This window comes from Pseudoliparis swirei, chromosome 1, assembly GCF_029220125.1.
Source record: "Pseudoliparis swirei isolate HS2019 ecotype Mariana Trench chromosome 1, NWPU_hadal_v1, whole genome shotgun sequence".
Classification (NCBI taxonomy): Eukaryota; Metazoa; Chordata; class Actinopteri; order Perciformes; family Liparidae; genus Pseudoliparis; species Pseudoliparis swirei.
Genome location: NC_079388.1, coordinates 16339182 through 16363185, shown reverse-complemented (window position 1 = coordinate 16363185; position 24004 = coordinate 16339182). Strand labels below are relative to the sequence as shown.

The 24004-nt window shown below is 45.7% G+C and overlaps 1 protein-coding gene across 1 annotated transcript in view; it reads right to left on the bottom strand.

The window, feature by feature from the left end:
• The window catches only part of ptprua (protein tyrosine phosphatase receptor type Ua), a 202344-nt gene that overhangs the window by 90687 nt on the left and 87653 nt on the right, over positions 1-24004 (bottom strand). Inside the window, exons 3-4 of the mRNA XM_056419063.1 lie at positions 13533-13804; positions 1687-1768 (exon numbers count right to left, since the gene is read on the bottom strand). Coding sequence (XP_056275038.1) covers positions 1687-1768; positions 13533-13804 — 354 coding nt within the window. The remainder of the gene's footprint in view (positions 1-1686; positions 1769-13532; positions 13805-24004) is intronic.

The following is a 24004-nucleotide window of genomic DNA, read 5'->3' as shown; positions in this document are numbered from 1 at the left end:
CACTGGTACAGTGGGGCCAGGAGAACAGCCTCGTCCTCAACGTCAAGAAGACCAAGGAGCTGATCGTGGACTACAGGAAGCGGAGAGGAGAGCACACCCCATCTCCATAGACGGAGTTGCAGTAGAGAGGTCAGCAAGTTCCTCGGTGCACATCTCCGAGGACCTCAAACAACGCCTGTATTTCCTTAGGCGACTGAGGAAATTCAACATGGCCCCCGCATCCTCAGAACATTCTACACCAGTACCATCGAGAGTGTTCTGACAGGTTGCATCACCGAACTGCACCGCCCTGGAGCGTAGGGCACTACAGAGGGTGGTGCGGTCGGCACAGTACATCGTTGGAGGTGAGCTTCCTCCATCCTGGACATATACACCAAGCGGTGCGTGGCCAGGGCCAAACGGATGATGAAAGACAATAACCACCCCGCCACAAACTGTTCACCCTTCAGGCAGGCGATACCGCAGTATCAAGTGCCGCACAAACAGACTGAGGGACAGCTTCTTCAGTCAGGCCATCAGGCTGCTGAACAAGGACTGAGACCCTCATTAACACTACACACCAGAACATATTCTGTGAATATCTATGGCCATGGTGTATATTTTATTACATTGTTTATATATATATATATTGTATATATATATTGTATGTATATACATATATATATATATAGTCTCAAAAAGTGTATATTTTATTACATTGTTTTATATATATATATTGTCATGATGTATATTCTATTACACTGTTTTATATATATATTGTTAATACTTTCTTCTTTTTTGTGTGTGGATATTGTATAGTTTATTCTCATTCTTATTCTTTTTTTAGTCTGCTACTGCTGTCGGGTGTTTAATTTCACGAACCGATTATACTTGTATAAAAGGGGATGTGACAATAAAAACTTGAAACTTGAAAAAAAAAAAAAAATATGTGTGTTTAAAACCGTGCATTATACTTAATTCTTGTTAATTGCATTCCATCAAAAATCAGTGTAGAACTGCCGAAATAGAGCAACGTGTCAAACACTGTCGTATCATAATTATTTTTGAACTCTCAAATGAGTCAATCTTGTATTTAATAAAATGCCCATAATTCAATTGACTCATATTACATGATGTTCTGGCACCGTGTTATATGTCTTTTTGGTAAAAAAATCAGATGTAGCTTTTGTCCAAAAGTTATAATCTTAAGGTGACGTCTGTTTTAAACATCTACATCGAGGCTGTGTACTGCAGGACTGAGGTGGGTGGAGGGTGGCGGGGGGTATAATGGCATAATGGTATAATCGTAGCAGAACAGAACATGATGCAACACTACCGGCGCCCATACAGCTCCAACCCCGTGATATCCCCCAGTGATGACAAAGAAAAGAAAACTCCCAGAGAGGATCAAAGTACAACCACTAACTGGCCCCCTTTTTTTCCCCTGCCTGCGACATCACATTAGCTCTAAAAGCACCCGGCTGTGAGCATAGCGATCAGAGGGAAAGGGCAGCCATTCTGCCCCGGACAAAAGAGGAGCCTCCTGCAGCGTTATTGTGAATGTGACACTCGGACGGGTAATGTGCCTGAGTCGCCCCCTTCAATCACCTCCTGGAAACTGCCGGGGAAGTGCCGCGCGGCCCCGGCTTTTCTTGGCCCGGTAAAGGTCGGCATGTATGCTACGAGCGGGGTGGATCGGGTACTTACAACAGGGGTAATTGAGCAGCACGATGTCGTCCAAGGCGATGTAGCCCTGTCGCTCCTCGGAAATGGTCGCTTCGAATATGACCTGTGGAGACAAGGGGGTCAATTAGATGACTGCAGACCATGACATCTTGAGGGGCAGGTAGACTGACAAGAGAGGAAATTAGGGTGATGGGGTCCGAAGGCCCGTCAAGATCAGACGTTAATTCCAGCGTACATAAAAAAAATTTTTAAAAAGTTCCGTTGTACAATTTGCTATTGCAATTTAAATGGTAATCTGGAGAGTTTCTAGTATTTCAGTTGTATTATGTGGTTTGTTACAGCAACAATAGAATACATTTGGCAAAACCCCTCGGATAAAAAAAAACAAGACATTCTTTTTGAATACATAGATATGGGTCGAACGGGGAAAAAACGTCATAAAAGGAGCACAGATGCCAAAATCTGCACCCACACTGGCCTCAACTGATGGCTTGTGGTTTGTGTATTTGTATAGTGCTTTAAAAAAGGTACTCAAGGCCCTTTAAATGGTATAAAATATTAACCCACTTAGTTGTTGACTATTGATGATACACTCCTTGAAAAGATGGCTTGAGGGATGTTTTTACTTGTGATTTTGTAAGTATTTTATTCTATTTAATGTTTTGTACCATTTGGACCTTGAGTCTGAAATACAAATTTGATTGATTTTGATGATTTAATATCACAGTTCAGGCATCTTCTACGGCATTAGGTTGAGTGGTAGGCTCATAATTTCAATTACAATCACATTTTCTTTTCCTTCTCTTCGGAAGGTATATATATACATATTTTATATATATATATATATACAGGTATATACATATTATATATATATATAATATATAATATATATATATATAAATATATAAATACATATATCTATAAATATATATATATACATATACACACTACATAAAGGAGCAATTGTGTTAAGAGCTCATTCTCAGCATCTTTGGTGAATTATTTTTGTTGACTTGCAAGTGTGTGATGGACATATAGTGATCAGGATTTTAAAAGTCTCCACTGAAATCAATCGTACAAATGCAACTATCTCGAGCCACCTGCCGTAGCTCAGTCGGTTGGGACTTGCCAGGACGGTCACCGCTCCAGGTCCCAGCAGAGACCCCCTCAGAGTGGGGGGACTGGTAGCTGGAGAGGGGCCAGTTTGCCTCCAAGGTGCCCTTGAGCACCATGAAGTGCTCCCCGGGCGCTGTCTATCAGCTGCCTTGTGTTCTGGATACTATGATGGGTTAGATAAACTGTGCGACGGTAAAAGTTGAATGACAGATTTACATATACACTTACAGACTTGAAGACTGGAGGAGCGACAGGATACCATTAAGAATTGAACCCCAGTGCACAGAACTGTCACTCACACTCTGCAGTAAAAAAAAGAAGAAAAAAAGAAAAGTGGAGCACGGCATGCCCATCTGTTCAGCCTCTACGACATCATCGTTCAACTACACACGCGCAACAACACATATTGCAACGCGCTGTAAACTACAACGGGAAAAAAACACAAGCTGAGAAGACGACAGGAAATGAAGCGCTCGTGGTAACACGCTCATCGATAAACAAGCCCGGGAACCAAACTCCTCGGAGGGAAGAGACAACCTGCCACTTTGCAATCCATAGGTGCTAACTCACTTTTTGAAGCATTTTCAAAAGGTAATAAAAACTTTTTTTTTAAATTTACTTTCAAATGGCAAAAAAAAAATTAGTTTAGTCTTCAAATAAGTCTCAGCTCACCAAGCCATAACATGAGTAAATCCCTCTTGTGCCCCTTTTATCAATCTATACGGCAGCTGCAGGAGTCCCTAAACGCAGCCTAAACATTCAGTTTGTCATCTAAATGAGCCGAGAGCACGCAGAGCCTCAAAGTGAATCGGGAGGCCTCCCAGAGTGCAACAGAGACATTCTGGGTCGTAATTACAGTCAGCAGAACCTAAATCAAGACACTCTTCGCTTATAACGGCTGCAGCATGACAAACTCTGAACTTAAGGGTTTGAAAGCTGTCCTACATTTAATGTGTGTGTGTGTGTGTGTGTGTGTGTGTGTGTGTGTGTGTGTGTGTGTGTGTGGCAGCTACTGTTCCGCCCACTCTTACTACATCTAGTTATTTCTGCCAAAGCCCAGTTGACGCCAAACTGTGACCGCGCACTCTGACGGGCAATAGATGGCCATGTTGACAATGCATCAGGCTTTAAGTGCCCAGGGCCAATCAATACCGCGAGAGGCCTTGGCAGATGGATATACACTAAGGCGTTCCTCCCGCTAATTTATTTTTTTATTTTTCATTCCCGTGTCTGGCCATTAGAGACGTCAGACCAATTAACTCTTCGATACATCACACGCCGACGCACCCGCCACCATTGATTCACGTCGGCTCCGCGCTCGCAGCGATCATTTGGCTGCTCTGCATCTGCCCCTCACTTAAAGAAAAGTGCCCGAGTATGACGACGGAGTCAGTCGGCGACGAACTTGGCATCCAAACCGGATATTATGCAAATGACTACAGTCGTATCCGCCTTCGACTTTGCACATGCAAAGTGGGGCGGTGAAAATGAGACGAGTGGGAGGCTCAATGCTCTGAAGAAATTTTCTTTATTTGGTCGTATTTTCTGTATTTCCAGTGCTATTCTCTATCTGGCTGTGTTTTCTGTCGCCGTGTTCCTGCATGTTTCAAATGTATTTGCCGTTGTTTTTTTTGTTTTGGACTTCCTAAAGAGGTTTTTCCTCATTTGCTTGAGTTCTGTGTATTCTGTGTGTTGTAATGTCGCAGTGCGTTTGGCTGTCAGGGCCACCGTAGAGACGAGATATGAAGTGATGAATGGAGAAAGAAACTGTGCGGGGGAAGATAGTGGGAGAAACACCTTGCATGGGAGGAGGGAATTGAAAGTAGAGAGGGGGAAGCTTAAGCCACACCGATATTGTTGGTCATGACGGGGCCCGATAGCATCTTTAATATTTCATAGCAAAGTTTCATCCTTTTCCAGAGCTCACACAGGTAGGCATGGAGGAAAAATGTATTTACGCAAAGAATATAAGAGATAGATTCGTCCAATTGAGAGCATCCGGTGGATGGTGGTGTCATTCTCCAGTACCAGGGTACCTTCTACCAGGGTGCCCTCTACCAGTGTACCTTATACCAGGGTACCTTCTACCAGGGTACCTTCTACCAGGGTGCCTTCTACCAGGGTACCTTCTACCAGGGTGCCCTCTACCAGTGTACCTTATACCAGGGTACCTTCTACCAGGGTACCTTCTACCAGGGTGCCTTCTACCAGGGTGCCCTCTACCAGGGTACCTTCTACCAGGGTACCTTCTACCAGTGTACCTTCTACCAGGGTACCTTCTACCAGGGTACCTTCTACCAGGGTGCCTTCTACCAGGGTACCTTCTACCAGGGTGCCCTCTACCAGTGTACCTTCTACCAGGGTACCTTCTACCAGTGTACCTTCTACCAGGGTACCTTCTACCAGGGTGCCTTCTACCAGGGTGCCTTCTACCAGGGTGCCTTCTACCAGGGTGCCCTCTACCAGGGTACCTTCTACCAGGGTGCCTTCTACCAGGGTGCCTTCTACCAGGGTGCCCTCTACCAGGGTACCTTATACCAGGGTACCTTCTACCAGGGTGCCTTCTACCAGGGTGCCCTCTACCAGGGTACCTTCTACCAGGGTGCCTCCTACCAGGGTGCCCTCTACCAGGGTACCTTCTACCAGGGTGCCTTCTACCAGGGTGCCTTCTACCAGGGTGCCCTCTACCAGGGTACCTTATACCAGGGTACCTTCTACCAGGGTGCCTTCTACCAGGGTACCTTCTACCAGGGTGCCCTCTACCAGGGTAACTTCTACCAGGGTGCCCTCTACCAGGGTACCTTCTACCAGGGTGCCTTCAACCAGGGTGCCTTCAACCAGGGTACCTTCAACCAGGGTGCCCTCTACCAGTGTACCTTCTACCAGGGTGCCCTCTACCAGGGTGCCTTCTACCAGGGTGCCTTCTACCAGGGTGCCCTCTACCAGTGTACCCTCTACCAGGGTGCCCTCTACCAGGGTGCCTTCTACCAGGGTACCCTCTACCAGGGTGCCTTCTACCAGGGTACCTTCTACCAGGGTGCCCTCTACCAGGGTACCTTCTACCAGGGTGCCTTCTACCAGGGTACCTTATACCAGGGTACCTTCTACCAGGGTGCCCTCTACCAGGGTACCTTCTACCAGGGTGCCTTCAACCAGGGTGCCTTCAACCAGGGTACCTTCAACCAGGGTGCCTTCTACCAGGGTGCCTTCTACCAGGGTGCCCTCTACCAGGGTACCTTCAACCAGGGTGCCCTCTACCAGTGTACCTTCTACCAGGGTGCCCTCTACCAGGGTGCCTTCTACCAGGGTGCCTTCTACCAGGGTGCCCTCTACCAGTGTACCTTCTACCAGGGTGCCCTCTACCAGGGTGCCTTCTACCAGGGTACCTTCGAACCAGGGTACCCTCTACCAGGGTGCCTTCTACCAGGGTGCCTTCTACCAGGGTACCTTCTACCAGGGTGCCCTCTACCAGGGTACCTTCTACCAGGGTGCCCTCTACCAGGGTGCCCTCTACCAGGGTACCTTCTACCAGGGTGCCCTCTACCAGGGTGCCTTCTACCAGGGTGCCTTCTACCAGGGTGCCTTCTACCAGGGTGCCCTCTACCAGGGTACCTTCTACCAGGGTGCCTTCTACCAGGGTACCTTCTACCAGGGTGCCTTCTACCAGGGTGCCTTCTACCAGGGTACCTTCTACCAGGGTGCCCTCTACCAGGGTGCCTTCTACCAGGGTACCTTCTACCAGGGTGCCTTCTACCAGGGTACCTTCTACCAGGGTGCCTTCTACCAGGGTGCCCTCTACCAGGGTGCCTTCTACCAGGGTGCCCTCTACCAGGGTGCCTTCTACCAGGGTGCCTTCTACCAGGGTGCCCTCTACCAGGGTGCCCTCTACCAGGGTACCTTCTACCAGGGTGCCTTCTACCAGGGTGCCGTCTACCAGGGTACCTTCTACCAGGGTACCTTCTATCAGGGTGCCCTCAGGGTGCCGTCTACAGCAATGTAGACAGTTGAGGAGACAAACGCAGTTGGACGGTAGAAAGTGTGAGATGTAAAAAGCATGCGAGCATGTTAATATTCGCCACCTGCAGCGCCGCGTCGTGCTCATAAAATCCAATGCTGCAGAATTGATAGTGTAGAGAAACAAAATCCATACCACTACCCAGGAGGCCTCTCTACGTGAATACATAAAATCAGTGGTGGCAGTAAAAGGGGATTCCATTAAAAATAAGATTTGAACAGTAATTAAAAATGTTGAGCTTTTAGTTTTCATCATAGCGCTGCCGAAATAATTTATGTGTTTGCATTAATGATGAAGCTATCCATTGATTTGTGGACGCCATTAATCCTCGAGACAATTTGTGTTATTAAATTAACGACTTGCATGCGGTCTTTTGACAAACAAAAATTACAACAGCGTTCCCGTTAATTTCTCCGGCGAGCGCGAGGCCAACGCCATCGATCCGTATCGACCATGTGGCAGAGAAACATTGAAATATATGACGCGCAATTACACCTGCCACCTTGTCTCTGTAGGCGGAAGAAATAAAGTGAGGGGTGCAAAAGTTTGTAGTGTGTGTGTGTGTGTCTGTGTGTGCTTTGCGTACCTCCAGAGTGGGACTCAGCAGGAGACATTTCAGATATCATGAGAGCTGCAGGTAGGTGTGTGTTTCACAACTCCCTCACACACACTTTTATTGCAGCCCCTGGTAGGCTTCCTAGGGGGGGGGACTTTTTATTATTCCTTATTATAATAAAGTAAAATAAGGCTCAACTTCAGTGAATAATGTTCAAATGAAGGGCTAATGGTAAGTATTCTAAAAACATAAAGAAATAAAAAGGGTCAGCGGTAAAATCACCCTTTTCATTTAAATGAACCACTCCAAACATCTCACATCGAACTTTACCGAGACCTTTAAAAACATTACAGGCCCAAAAGAGCTTCCATCACCAGATGTCACAGCAACATCATGTCTATCAATACGAACATTTAATAATTTAATTCTATTTGTCGAAGCAGAAAACTGAAAACAGTCCAACTCTTTTGCGGCGTGATTGACGGGAGACGACCGATCCCTTCCCTCTCCGACAACGTGGAGCGACAAGCATGGGAAATAATAAAAAAGTAAAGAAAATGAATCCTCCTCACAGGAGGCTAATAATGTCAAAGCATTAACGTCGTTCTGCTATCATATCATTACGACTGTGGGTAAAATAAAAAGTAGGATTTAACCCTCCTGTTACCTTTAGGGTCAATTTGACCCCATTCAATGTTTAATATCGGTGTTCTTTGGGGTCAATTTGACCCCAGGCTGTTTTTCACTGTCAAACATATAAGAAATATCAAATTTTTTATATATTTAAAGGGCTATTTAGGAAGTCAACAAACAAACATAAAGTACCTCACACTTAAACTTGGTAAACAATATTAATTCTAATAATTTTCTGGAGGTTTTAATTGCTGGGATGAAATTGACCCCGAGGGTAAAATATGGTCGTAATTGTTAAGGTAACAGGAGGGTTAAGAAAACAACAAAATATGAAAACAGAGCTAGTGGGGAACGTTAGCGGCTTGACTTTCTGATGACGTGGCGACGTTCGTTAGCCGGATCGTTGCCAGTGTGAAGCTCAACGTCCAAGGCAGGAAACTTGCATCTTTTAATAAGTACACATTGACACAATCCCACAATATCAGATATCACCGCCTGGCCTCTGTGCATTAATGACAGAAAAGAGACAAAGGCCGATGTAATGATTATGTAAAGTGTCTATTACAAGTGATGGAGGAGGCAATGATTATTAAGTTTTGCCAACTATATTTGTAGACTTGCAGTTAATCAAGAGGAGACGGTTCATTGAGTAGCTGCTATTGAGCCTCATCTAGATGATGAATAGCAGGTTAAAAAATAAATGTTCTCGTGTTATGTGTTCTAAATGGGACGGATTTCATTCAAGCCACAGATTGGCCGCCCACACACATGGAGGCTCTCATATCCGTGGACTTTATCTGACCTGGTAGGCCGCTCGCTTCTCTCCGACTCCTCATCAGCGAGCAGCGAGTCAGCGATCGAAGCGCAGGACTTCGGGGGAGGGGTAGTCAATTTCCTCACTTCCATTTTCCCAGTTTGACCATTCCGTAACCTCCGCGAGCGCACGCAATAAACAGCGTGGCGTATGTTAATGAGATACACAATTGCATTGAATTACCTGCACGCATAGTTCCCCGTGAACCCCTCGCGGCCAGGGGGCGCCAATCTGAACGCAGAGCAGCAATGGCAGCAAATAAAAAGTACTTTTTAAAGGTTGTAATTTGTGGATGTAAATGAATAAATGTGCTCACCATAGATAGTACCAACAAATGTGGATTAATTCCATGAATACAGAGGAGCTGACCCACGGCCATGGCCGGAGGCGCTTGGCCTTCTGACGAAAGGTAATAGGTTTATCGAACCTTATATTTACAACGCGGTCCCGGCTGAAAGAGGGTGATGAGTTAGTAGGAGGAAGAAAAAAAACAGCATAGCTAAGGAAAAGGGAGAGCGAGAGTGGGAAAGATAAGAGAGAAGGGGACTTAATGGTGAGAAGCACTGGGAATCAAGATGGTGGGATAAGGAGGACAAAACGGCGAAGGACCCTGGAGTAGGAAAGAAAATAACAATCTAAAAGGAGAGGAGCCATCGTTTCCAAAAGAGCAGCTCTTTAACACCTCCGATACGACCCGGAGCCGGGCTGACGGGGCGAGAGTGAGCCGGTCGGATCAATGTTCTCTTCTGTCCTTCAATGCCATGGCAACCGAAAGTCCAATTCCCCACACACAAAAAAAGAAAAGAAAAGTATGCTCACCAAAGTCAAGTCGTGCCGCGTGTCAGACGGCGAGGTCATGAACTCATGTCACAGATGACACGCGCTGATGGGATCAGATAGTGAACCAGTGCTAGACTGTCGGTGTCAGTGCTCATCCATTCTCCAGAGAATACATAATATTGGTGGCATTATGGGATGAGTAGGATCGAGCGTTTCCAAGGTTTGAGTCAGGATATCCATCTCACTTTCGAGTTCTCCAACTTTATGGAAGTGCATTAATAAATCGTTTAACGGGACGCTATGCCAGAGCTCCTCTGTGGCTGTTCCAACAGTCGTGAATCTGCCATCGCTAAAGTGTCGGGCGGAAACCGGAAGAAGAAGAAAGACATTCTGATTCATTGCGCGATGTGGCCATTTGAAACGCAGAATTAACGGCGTTGAATTTCGGGAAATCTCATATCAGTGAAAGCGAAATGCAAAGGTTGATTGCAGGCCAACGTATCTCTGAGGCAGTCTGTCTGTCCTGAGGGTGTTGATGCTCGCGGATCCCGAGAACCTTTTTGTTCTTCTTTAATCTCAACCTCCACTTCACCCACACACACACACACCCACGCTCTCTGAAGCGGTAGTCCTCTCTCTAGCTGGAGCTGCTCCTCTGCGGCCTGCAGGGGCGGCTCTGTTGGCTGGGAGTGCTGGACAGTGATCGCTATCGACGGATGAGTGGAGCCCTGTGGGGCCCGCGATGAGCTTAGAGTAGGAGTAGCAGCAGGAGGAGCTGTGGGGGAGAGCGGGAGCTGCAGGAGGGGGTAACGGCGAGAGAAAAAAGAGCCACCGAAGCCTCGCCCCCGGCTCACTGCCCCGCCCTTTCCCGCGCGGCAGCCTGACGTCCTCTGTTCCTTCAGGCGTCTTACGCCTCCTCACTCATCTGCACAGCTCCACGTGCTTCATTATGCCGCCGATCGGCCGGCTTTATGGGACAAATAAAGCAATCTGCTCTGTGTCCACACTCCTGGCGGGAAAGAATTTAGAGAACAGCGGCGTCTCCTCACTCCGGCAGCCTGGACATACATCACCAGAGGAGTAGATTACATTGCTTATGCGCGCCTATCCGGACGGTACACACTGCGCCGCGCTGAGTAAATTCCCCCGACGGGGGTCGCCTTGTCCGATCGTACGCCTCGGCCTCCACCTCCACCTCTTCCAACGTCCGCGCAGGAGGGAAGAAAATCGTTACTCTAAATCAGTTATTTGTGCGAGAGTCGCTCAGGACAGGCGAGCCGAGGACGGCGGAGCGCGCGAGCCGTCCTCATTGATCTGCGCAGCCCATCTAATCTCATTAATTGGCTCTTGATTTATTGAGATGGGGCCCGGGGGTGTGCACCGAGGTTACGGAAAGCAAACGCCGGGCCCGCTCCCCCCGCACCGGGAGGGGTCGCGCGGAATCGAGGTCAATTGACTGTTCGGCGGGACCCACGCTCCCGCAATCCCTTACGCCAGCCAGCGCCTTCTCATTAACGTCTGTTCTACGCAACAACAGGGCCAGTAATGCGGCGTCTTCGATACGGGCATCAGGCGGGGCGCCTCGATTGCGCCGCAGCGCGCGGGTGAACGGACCAATAAATAAAAGATGCTATGCAAACAGACACTGTAATTATACACCCATCGAGCCGCCGTGATGTACGACACGGACATAATTAGCGAATCTTTCAGCATTTAGTTTGAAGGCAGGGGGAGGGGGGGGGGTAATGAAGCTAAAGGGGCTGACGAGTAGCCGCGGTTCTGTACCGCGGTTCTGTACCGAGGCCACCGGGCGGCTCAGGGGAGCTGCTGTTGCAAAGCAGTTCAGTGATTCATGAATTCCCCGTCGTAATTCAGGTGCATTTAGTTTAGTTGTGCCGTGTGCACACACACACACACACACACACACACAGCTGGCATCAGGCAAAACTCCTTCAAAATAAAACCCACTCATTTAGTTTTGCTACAACTTAGTGGTCGTGGCGTGACGGCGTCATCGCGATGAATCCTCACCCGTCGTATCACAGGGAGACGAACCGATGAACACATTTGGCGGAAACCCACTCTCATGTCTTATTTAGTTGCACATCAAATTTGGTAATTTCACTTTGATATGAGATGAAGCGGGTGAGGGGAATGCTTTGTAAAGTGTCCGTTTGTGAAGTCGTGACCGGCGTGTTTGATTATTGAAGTCGATAAACCAATAAAGTGACTAATCCGTTCTCAAAGTGACAGTTTTTCAGTCAGTCAACTTATTACTTTAGTAATATCGTCAGCACTGCTGATTAGGCAGGTATTGTATTTTTGAAGGGCAACCCCAGAGATTAATTTTGCACTTCCATAACGTTGGAAACTCACCAGAGAGAGCTTAAAAGAAGATCGAAGCAGCAGAGATATCCTGATTTCTTTAGTCCCTCGTATTGGCCGAGCTCCAAAACCAATCCTACACATCCCATAATTCCACTCTGGAGCATCTTTCCTCGGATCCTTCCTTAATCCCTTTCAAACGTGATACCCCTAGTTTAAAACTTTAGAAAGAAAAGTTAGTGAGTCCCCTCCAGAAGACAATACTTTTTCCAGCCTCCATGGAAAGTGATCTGTGTCAGGCTCTATGAGCTGAAAGTGACCGTGCCCCGGTGTGTATGTCAAATTCAGATATATTGGATTGAAGAAGATTGCAAGTTTTAACCCTCCTGTTGCCTTCGGGTCAATTTGACCCCATTCAATGTTTAACCCTCCTGTTACCTTTATATTTACTGACATATTTTACCCTCGGGGTCAATTTGACCCCAGCAATTAAAACCTCCAGAAAATTATTAGAATTAATATTGTTTTCCAAGTTTAAGTGTGAGGTACTTTATGTTTGTTTGTTGACTACCTAAATAGCCCTTTAAATATATTAAAAAGTTGATATTTCTTATATGTTTGACACAGTGAAAAACAGCCTGGGGTCAAATTGACCCGAAAGAACACCGACATTAAACATTGAATGGGGTCAAATTGACACTAACGTAACAGGAGGGTTAAATAGCTCAGAGCTACAAATGTTCTCTCTCTTCCATGTTACACAGATGGATCTGAAATAATAGGAAGATATGACATTTTTATTTATATATTTTTTTTAAAGATTGTGTGCGTCTGTAAATCTGGAATTACAGAGCAGGTTTAATTTCTGACAAAATTGCACATGAATGCATCAGCTGCAATGAGGCCCGCCTAGTGCACCGTTTACAGAGGAGAACAGTGTGTTCTCACTCGAGATTCTCATCACCTGCAGGAAGCTGAGAAAATAGGTTTTTAGATACTTTAAATCTCCACCGACATGCCTGATAATATATATGAAAACATAACTACTCCCACCGTGGTGTTGGTGGGGCCAGCGTCGGAAATACTCGAGGGCAAAGGGCAAAACTGCCCTAAAGAAATATATTTTCGGGCAACAAATACCCCCATAATTTCCTGTAATATTTATGATAGTGTAATAGCGTTTTGTTTTTTGTTGTGTCTGTCCTATCGGTATTGCCTGTACTTGGTAGGTACACACAAAAATCAATAAATATAATTTTTTATTATAAAAAAAACAAAGAACAAGTTATAATTGTTGGTAGTTTTTTAAGAAAAATGTAATAACAATAAATAACCACAGAGAAATAAGAATAACATTTAATATGATTTTCTGATTCATGTTTCCTGTAGACTACTGCCTACTAGTCGTTATTATTGCCATTTTATGAACATTTCTCATATACTGTAAGCCTAAATAAGTATATTTATTATTTTTTAACACCGATCAAATGTTATTACACAAGTTTCAAAAAAGTGCCCCCAATTTCTTTCCCTGGATTTCAGTCAGCGGGGGCAAAAATTGCCCCCTGAAAAATATGTACATTTCCTCCCCGGGTGGGGGCCTCCTATAATATGTGTTTGACTCTCACCTGGTATTCACTGGGCCAGAAAGTGCTGACGGCGAGCTCCACCTGGTGCCACTGGCGTCCCTGGGAGCCCGAGATATTCCACACGGCGCTGCCCTTGGGGCCCCCGTTGACCCGGATGTAGACCTGCAGGTCCCCGGGGCTGTGGCCGTCGCGGCTGTACAGGAAGTAGCTGAACTGGATGCAGTGGGTGTCGTTCTCGCTGAGGGGCAGCAGGAGCAGCTGAGCTCGCTGGCCCCCGAAATGCTGCGAGGAATTGACCATCATGAAGGACCCTGGAGGGGAAGACGGAGGATGAAGAGTTTAAAATACTGCAAACATTTTTACATCTACATCAATACTGGCAGCCGCTCAGCTCCCCGAGAGGAACTCGGACGGGTGTGAATAAAACACCACGACCGTGGCGGGTGAGCCGTATACCTGTGAGTACACACGGTTCACAAACAGCAGCGCGTTCTGCATTTCCACCTGTCAGATAAGCGCTGATTGACCTGAAGTGTGAGAAAACAACGAGATCCAATGCTTCCCCTGAAACACACAGCCCGGGATAGAAATGTCATGTTGCTTTTCAACCGCCGAAGAACGCCTGACTCTCTAAAGCCCGGAAGATGAGTCTGGGAGCCAAGGTTGACAGGCTCACGGTTGTTACCCAGAAATATCCGTGTGATCCTCTCTGGCTGTTTGTCTGTATCGGGTCGGCCTCTGCATCTTTTCCCCGCTCTCACAAGGCAGCTCCCGTCAGTTTTTAGCCGCGCCGCCTCAGATCTGCCGCATTCAAAGCCGGCGCCGCGGTGTCAGATTGGCCTTTCATTTTTGGACCGAGGTTCCGAGTCACTGCTGGCGCTCTCATCCTGGCAGCACAGCAGAGAGAGCGTGGCCACGAGAGGGGCACCACAATGAAGAGAGGGGGGGGGGGGGAACTTTCATGGCAAATGGGAAGCTCAATATAAAGTGGGAAAAAACAAACTGCGTCGGCTTATTTGTCGTCCATGCCAAGAGTATAATTGATGTTTCACCACTATAAATAATATGATCATTTTTACTACATCCTGGAAAGCCATCAGGAGTAGAAGTACATCATTAAAAGTATTATCACATATCATAAAATGTGAGCTGTCCGTGTCTTCTTTGAATATAAACCAGGTCTAGAGGTTATGCAAATGATGTAGAAGTATGTAAATTCATTAGAAAAGAAACCCAGAATACAAACACCTGTAAATGAGAACATGTCAAGATACTCTCTGTTTCCCTCATTAAACAAATATGTGTTCTTACTCATTATGAGCCATACATGGACTGTGCAAAAACTACCAATGCAGGATCAGGCCACACAGCAAGTGTGTATTTCTTTGACGGTCACTCTCTTAAATCAAGTGGTCGTGCCATGACTCGTCAGACCATTCCCCCTTTTTACAGCCCGCCCGATGTGCAAATGGTTTGACAGCAGAACAATCGGACGCCTCGGGCAAAATCACACTCGGCGAGAAAAGGCGGCAAAAAAAAAAAAAGAGTCGTACATGCTCGTCATTCAAATAGAACCTTTGTGAACGCGCTTCAAGCCGTGTGTTTGGGAAAGATGAATACACAAACTTACAAAGTAGAAGTTCACATTTAGAGAAAAGAAACACCGAGCCAAATTAATGTCATGCAAAGTCTTTTATACTTTGGCACTACACATGACAAAATATATATATATATATATATTCAGATTTATATATATTTATTTATAAAATATGTATTTAGTTATATATATATATAATTATTTATAAATATATATATAAATATATATATAATAATTTATATATATATATAAATATATATATATATATATAATTTCCAGGTACAGTTATTTTGGTTCTTATTGCATCAGGTAACTAATACTAAATCAAAAATGGTTTTAGTCAACTAATGACGACTAAAGAAACTGCTTTCCTGCGATGCACGCCACGAAAAACTCAAAGAACGTTTCTTCCCGTCTCAGAATGTTTAAACATCGTAGCGTCTGCGGATTGTTTCTAAATGCTCATAAATATGAGCTGTTTTTCCATTTGGCGTTTAATACATGTCACTGTTTTCTCTTTAGACAAAGTTGAACATCAAAGCAGGAAGTACTTTCGTTTGCCCTTCTATGCGGCGGCTCGGGACATCACAGACCTTTTACAACTTACATTTATTTGGGGAAACGTTATCACACCAACAACAAAGCCAGAAACGGAAGAAGAAAAGCGGATTAATGTTTTACGACGAGCTGAGGTGGCAAAAAAAAGTGTGAAAATATAAATAAAAAGGTGAAAAGAGATGCAATAAAAGCTGCCGAGCTTTACCGTAGCGGCTATTAACAATCCCTCAGTGGATTAGAAGAGATTCATTCATTTATGGAAAAAAACTAAAATGCTGCAAAAAAAAATGTCATGATGTATCTTTACGGGTGCATGATTTATGATATAATCTTGTCACAACCTCAGCATGGACACACAGTGACTCCATTACAACGCTACACTCACGGGGGTTACCGTCATACAAGTTTGAATTAAAGCTCCAGAGGCGTTGAAGGTTGACTGGAGAGAGATCCCGTCTCTAACTTCGGCTTTTTAGAGGAAAACGGGTCCCTGAAACAAGGTTAAAAAAGTGTTTCCCGCTTTCTTATCACCCATCCGGATCATCGATTTAAAACTTCTGCCCTCAAAATGTCTCCTACCGCGACTTCGTGAACAAATGTTGAACCCCGTTTGAAGATAAAAACCCGAGGAGACGAGAGCGGCCCGTGTTTATTACCTTGGACTGGTTAAAGCGGCCTTAGGGAGAACACGGTTTTACTCCCCGACTTTTTAATCTTCCAATCATCATCACCGTCGTCATCATCAAATCGACTCTGTGATGCCAGCGGGAGGGAGAGAGAGAGAGGGAGAGAGAGAGAGGGAGGGAGAGAGAGGAGAGAGAGAGAGAGAGAGAGAGAGAGAGAGAGAGAGAGAGAGAGAGAGAGAGAGAGAGAGAGAGAGGGAGAGAGAGAGAGAGAGAGAGAGGAGAGAGAGAGAGGGAGAGAAGGAGAGAGAGAGGGAGAGAGAGAGGGAGAAGGAGAGAGAGAGAGAAGGAGAGAGAGAGGGAGAGAGAGAGAGAGAAGGAGAGAGAGAGGAGAGAGAGAGAGAGAGAGAAGGAGAGAGAGAGGGAGAGAAGGAGAGAGAGAGGGAGAGAGAGAGGGATAGAGAGAGAGAAGGAGAGAGAGAGGGAGAAAGAGAGAGAGAGCTAATTGCACTTCTAACCTTCACATTTAGTGCTGTTGGCATGACGTGGCCGTGGTGGAAAGCAGAGGGATCGTGGGTATTGTAGTTGTGTAGTTGTGCAGTTGTGTAGGTGTGTAGTTGCCTTCATGCTGTAGTTGAGCAAGAGTGCAATCAGAGCGCTGCCTCCTGCCATTAATCACACTGGCGCCGGTACTAAGCCACAACGGCAACCGAGGGAATGCTTAAACCAGAGAGATGGCTGTAATACTGGCGCAGTGACATGGAGGACACATATCAGCGTGCACACACACACACACACACACACACACACAGACCCAAAAGAGCAGACTCCGATGCAAGTCCTGCTGGCCTTCCCTAGAGTGAGAACTGGCTTCCTCTTTCCGCCTCCTCAGTTCATTTCCTCCGCCTCCTTTCCCCCCCAACACCTCTTCTTTCATCTCCTCATCCCTCACGTCCACCCGCGCCGTTTCATCCAATTTCTCTTGAATGCAAACGTCCTTAAACAAGCGTCAACACACACAGGTCCGCCATCTGTTTCTCCGCTGTTAAGGATATTTCGTTTTTGACACGGTCCAGGAGAATAATTTTCTCGCCGTTATTTCTATATTTGTGTTTTTCCGTCTGAGTGCGGCTCGTCGTCGAGGCAACGTGTTGTCGGGTGGGTTTCCGCGCCTCGACTGTGACGGAGTTCGGTTCGTCCCCTGAAGTCTGGGTTCATGTCCGCCTCGCCGGCGTGGTCAGAGAGACGGGAGGGACAATATAAGAGAAGAAGCAAATAATTCAGGTCAGAGGTCGACGGACAACCTGCACATGCATGTCACAAAGACCCCCAAAAGGCACGGATGAGACTTCAAACTGCCAGGCATGTCCGGTGATAACAGGCAGCTGCTGTCCTTTGAGATCTCGCTGTATTCTTGGACACGACAATATTTCTCTCTCCCTCACCTGCTCTGAGGCGAAATCCCCCCCCCCCCAACCCATCCATCCACCCCCTCCCGCCATCATCGCTGCCGCTGCTTTGATGTGCGAGCTCTCGGGGGGAGGGGGGGCTCTGTGGCTAAATTGCTTTTTCTTCAGCTAGGAGAGCTGGACATTGTTGGAGGGCAGGTCTCCAACTGTTCTTATGACAGGATTGCACAGGGGAAAATGGGAGTGTGGGGGGGGGGGGTTGGAGACAGTGAAAACACATACTGTAGCCTCAGCTTTAGCGCGGTTGGTTTTCTAATCATATTCAAATATCTTAAAGCAACTGTGGTAAACCAAATATAGACATAGCCTCTCCAGTAGCTATATGGTGTGGATTCAGCTGAAGCCCCCTGGTGGTTGGAAGAGGGAAGAACACGCCAGTGAGCTGCAGATTTTTTTTAAAAGGCACCGCGAAGCGGCATCTTTCGCTTCTCAACTCCATGAAAGCTTATTCGAGACGAGTCGAGCCTGCTCACAATTGATCAGTCGATCCCCGTGCAAGGCATGCCAGTGAGATTTATCCGTGATGCATCAGCGAGGATCAGCGTGTGAGGCTGCAGGGTTAAGGATCCAGGTACAGCGAGAGCTCTTTGCATCATGGGAAACTCTATCCAAGGGCTCAGAGGTGTGTGTGACTAACAATATTCCATACAAGCTCCTCACGTTCTGTATATTTGAAAAGAATCCGAGTTAATTTGAGAGTGAGAAAGAAATGTCATCAGCCCCAGAGAAGCTGAATATATCAATTCTGCAATTATTTTCTCTATTAATCAATGAATCATTTGGTTAATGAAGCGTCAGAAAAGAGTGAATATGCCCATCGCAATAATCTAGTGCACAAGGTGACCTCACTTATCGTCTTGAAATAATAACTTCCAATCATGTTCGTGATACTGACATTTGACAACTCAATTTCGCAACTAAATAATTGCAGCTCTAATTAATTCTAAATATTCCAGACCAAAATAACAAACCTTTACAAATATCGATTTATTTAGAGTAAAGTCACTTGAGCTTTGTTCCTATAATTGTGAACATGGTTCAAAATGGGACAACATCTTTGTATTTGAATTTCTTCAAAAGCGACCATAATGTTATTATTATCTATATTTAAAAGGGACCATGTAAAGTTAAAACATAAATAAAACCATTTAATGCACTTGCAGATTGTAGCTATACAGCTAATGCACTGTGGTCCCTTGACAGACCATAATAAACATAAAACAATAACAAACAGTACAGAACTAGAACGGGCACTCGGTAGAGCGCATACCTTCGCATATCACAAGATTGGGCATTGAATTATGAACATTTTGGCATTAGTTGCATGCCAATTGGATAAAAATTGACCGTGCTATGGTAAAAAGAAGATTTTGACCTTTTCATAACCTTGACCTTTGACCCGATCTAATCAAATGGTCCCCGGATAATAACCAATCATCCCACCAAATGTCATGCGATTCGGTTTAATACTTTTTGTGTTATGCGAGTAACACGCATACAAATAAATAAATAAATACACGGCGATCAAAACATTAGCTTCCGCATTTTCAATGCGAAGGTAATAAGACACACTACAACTGTATGTGTGGTAAAAAGAAAACAACGTACACACAATGCATAGCTACAGTACAGCACATTAAAAATAAGTAATAAAAACCATTAAAAATAAGTAATAAAAACCATTAAAAGTAAGCCATAATAATTGTTCTCAATGAGCACAGCGCTGACCAGCTTCCAACTGATTTTTTTCCGATTATTTTAAAAAGTGCTCTTCATCACATCAAGCAGCGTTCCACTGATTTGTGGCTTCGGACCTCTCCGAGACCCTCGACGGCATCACTTTGGGAAGGGGCGTTGCTCAATGCACGCTGTGTGTTTTCTAAATAAACTTCCACCTGCACGGGAACGTGACTCCTGAAAACACGGAGGGCTCACGGGAAACCATATCGACTCACGGGAAACCATATCGACTCACGGGAAACCATATCGACTCACGGAAACCATATCGACTCACGGGAAACCATATCAACTCAAGGGAAACCATATCGACTCAAGGAAAACCATATCGACTCACGGGAAACCATATCGACTCACGGAAACCATATCGACTCACGGGAAACCATATCGACTCACGGGAAACCATATCGACTCACGGGAAACCATATCGACTCAAGGGAAACCATATCGACTCAAGGGAAACCATATCGACTCAAGGGAAACCATATCGACTCACGGAAAACCATATCGACTCACGGGAAACCATATCGACTCACGGGAAACCATATCGACTCACGGAAAATCATATCGACTCACGGGAAACCATATCGACTCACGGGAAACCATATCGACTCAAGGGAAACCATATCGACTCACGGGAATGTCTTGACTATATGTTCTATGAAATGTTCAATTCATTTGATAAATAAAAGTGTGAGTTTTCATGGAAGACACGAAATTGTCTGGGTGACCCCAAACTTTTGAACGGTAGTGTACATGTTCTTGTTTTGACAAAGCCTCGAGTGGAAGAGACGACATGAGAGATCATTGGCTGAAGGTTGGCTCACTCGTGGGAGCGTGATCCGCACAGCGCCTCCTCTCCTCTTCGCTTGATGGAGTGAGTCAATATGATTGATGCCATAATTAGAAACCTGAGAGAAATTCATGAAGATATTACTGTGACTTTGATAACCTTACCCCACATCCTGCAGGGCACACACAGAGCCACATACAGTACACACACACACACACACACACACACACACGCACAGAATGGAGTAAAAAAATTAATACAAAAATACACCCCGATGCAGAGGAATTCTCCATAAATCCATAAAAGCTGATAAGGCCCCATCTATTTCTCCCGTGACCCTGCCAAGGGCGAGAGAACATGCATTAAGAGATTAGGGGACGGCCTCAGCTCCCTGAATTCGTATCAGGATGAGGGCTGGGAACCTGAGTCGTAGGTCTGCTCGCTTTTATCACACTTACACTCAGAAAAAACTCAGAGGAGCCCGAAAGTGGAAAGGGAAGGGCGGGGCAGAGAAGCTAGAGGGAGAGATAGCGAGGGCTTTTATCTTTATGTTTGTCGACGTCAGTTTCTTCGTTGGCTTTCCTCCGCCGCCATCAATAACGCGATGGAGAAGTCAGGCGGCGGCTCCGATTCTGCGCGACAGCAACTCCATCTTGGAAAAGGCCGAGCGAGACCGTGTGCATTTTAATCAACTTGTTATCGAACATTTTCTTAACGCCCGGCGCCTCCGACGGCACTCTCCCTGAATATAATAACGTAATTAAGCGTCCGCTTTCTAGGTGATGGCGAGATTGTGCCACGGGGGGGGGGGGGGGCGGGGAGGAGCCAGACGATGTTCCTCGACCGAGCTCCTCTGGGGGCTTCCGGAGAAGGTCATTCATGATTTTTTTCCATTTGGCCCCTGTGAATTTGGTCTTTCAGATTCTTCATTTGCTTTTTGTCTTTTATTACTTCTTCTTCTTGACCTTCTCATGACCTCGGGTGATATCGCATGTGCCGGTGAAGTGAAGTACAGCCAGCGGAGATGATTTGGAGGCCACAGATTGGTCTCTCTCTCTCTCTCTCTCTCTCTCTGTATTTCTGGCTGCAGTGTGTGATCTGTCCAGCTGGCACCGGGGCTGGGGCTTGTTGACTGGAGCCAAAAGGCAATGCCGCTTTTGCCATTTACAAAGTGACACAGTGCTTACACCGCGCAAATGGGAAATCTGCAAACCGACAGCAGCTGGTGGGCGAATGAGACACTGAACGTCGCGCAAACAAACACAAGTCCGGCCGCCGCCGACAACACGAGGTAATGAATTCCCCGGGTTCGGACGCAAGAGCCCGCCAGACACGCCGGAGACGACGGGCGGAGTCATCGCCAAGTTTTTTTTTTAAAGTGTCGCTTCCTCAGATGCAGCGTTTAGCACCAGCAGGCGGAAACACCCGAGCTGCCGGTCGATGGGTCTGGATCGATGACTCTATTTTTGAAATTCCCGTGGCACGCCTGTTTTTTGCCATTTCCGTACAGGAACGCGTCCTTTCTGAGAGTTCGGGCCGGCAGGTGATGGCGAGCAGCCAGGAACAAGACAGCCAGGATATGTACTCCGCTCTCGCACGTAGATCAGAAGGTTTCCACCGGCAAGCAGGTGTGCACGTTGTGTGCATCATGATAATCATTTGGTTTTTATTTAAATGACTGGAAAAGCTCAGTGAATCATATTTAAGTTGCGTTTCATGAGTTTATAGAAATGTAACCTGATTGTGTTCATTCCTAAATGTGATCAATGTATGTTGTTTCTTTAAATAAAAAATACAAAATAATACAACATTTTAATTTTTAAAAATGTAAAAAGCTCACATGCATTTTTATATTTAATTACATTTTTTATTTTTCTCAATACTCTGTTTTTGTCCAGTTTTGTTGTCCGCACTGTTTCATCGTCCTCTAGGTGTTATGTCTATGTATTCTCTTTTGTCTTGTAATAAAAACAAATGTTTTTAAATAAATACAAATGAAAATAAATAAATGTGATCACGGCTGTAATTGATCGCAAGCTCCGAAATTGAATTTAAATAGAAATATGTGTGTTGTGCACATTGTGATATGAGCGGATATTGTGTCACTATCCGAAGAATCAATAAAATATGGACTTGTAGACCTGGTTGGTTCCCAGACCCTGAACCCCCCATAATACAATACAAATTGGTACCAAAGATCTTTACGCTCAAGTGACCACGCCCTCTGGTGGCCATCGTTATTATGACGGGAGCAAAGCCGCCAGTCAGGAGATATTATTATAGATCATAGGATACTCCACATCTTTTTCAGCATGATGTTGAGGTAGTAATGTAACCATGACGACGAAGCTCTACTAACCAGAACGAAGTTGTCATGTTATTCCTCAACCTTCCTCAAGTTGTTTTTGTGCCAACCATGACCCGTGAAATGTAAACATGTAAATATAAATATGTAAATTTTTCAATATATTCGATTTTGAAGGCGCAGGCGAGTAATGCCGATTTCTCAATCGAGGCTCCAGATCAGATGTTTTTCTTCAGCGTATCCGGTGTAGACATTTGGGAAACATGGATTCCAGAAAGAACAAATTAATATGGGGCGAGGTGTGGAAGTCGCCAGCTTTCCGAGAAACACCAAAGCATGAATATTCTGGGAAAACGAGACTCAACTATTTGGCTGGATTGACTTATTTTAAGATTTTGCCATTCTAATATCTGAGCAATTATTTGAACAATTATGACAACAGCTACAAATTGATCTGCAAGGCCACAAAACTAAATATTGTAATTAAGTCTCATTGGCCTTCTCGAGGCGTCGAGGATGTCAAACACATTTGGTCGAGCCGTGGCTTATATTCGCCGTCTCAATGAAGCTTTGAGCTTTATAAACATGGACACTGCACGCCGGTTCACCAATCCCTCCAATCAGCCATTTGAAACTGACGGAAAGAACCCACCATCATCAGTACATGCTTCCAAATCTGGTTAGTGTACCCTACGCATGGGGGTTGCCTCTATTTGAGCAGCCATTGTTGAAGTCAGAAGAGTAGCACTGAGCTGACGGCTGATAGAAAAGGTGTTACTACAGCTGGAAACGGGTGAAGCCCGAAAAACAAAGCTTTCCGGTCTTAAAGCAGAAAAGGTGGCATACACACACACACAGTAGGATTGTTTTTAAGTACATTAAGAATGGGTCAAGGACACGTGGACATGCATTTAGTGCATTTTCTTTTTTACCTGCGAGCCTCGATTATTGTTTGGTAAAAAAAAAACAATCATTGCTTTTGTTTCAGGAGTAGAAGGAAAAAAATATCGGAGCAATGTGATTGTGTCCCGAGGCAGATGAGAAAAGTTTAGCTGTGGCCAACTTCCCTCTCTGACTCACTGACCGCCCTCCCAGCAACGCTCGCTTCGTAATAAAAGATGGACTCCTCGCAGCATGTATTCAGGCTTTTCCCCCAAAAATAAATCCAACCCTGATCCCAAAACCTCCACCTAAACACCGTCGGTCAGGGCCCGGCTGACAGGCGGGAGTGGATGGAAGCGGACGCGGGACGACGCGGGCGGGGAATCTTCTCGGTGGCGGAAATCAATAATGCATTAGCAGCCGCCCAGCGCCAACGTGTGGGCTGACTATCTGCCCTCGTACCGCTATCAGCTCCCCGCCCCACCGCCGCATCTTGATATATACCACCCGCCCTCAGCCTCTTCATCTACTCCTGTGATCTACTGTT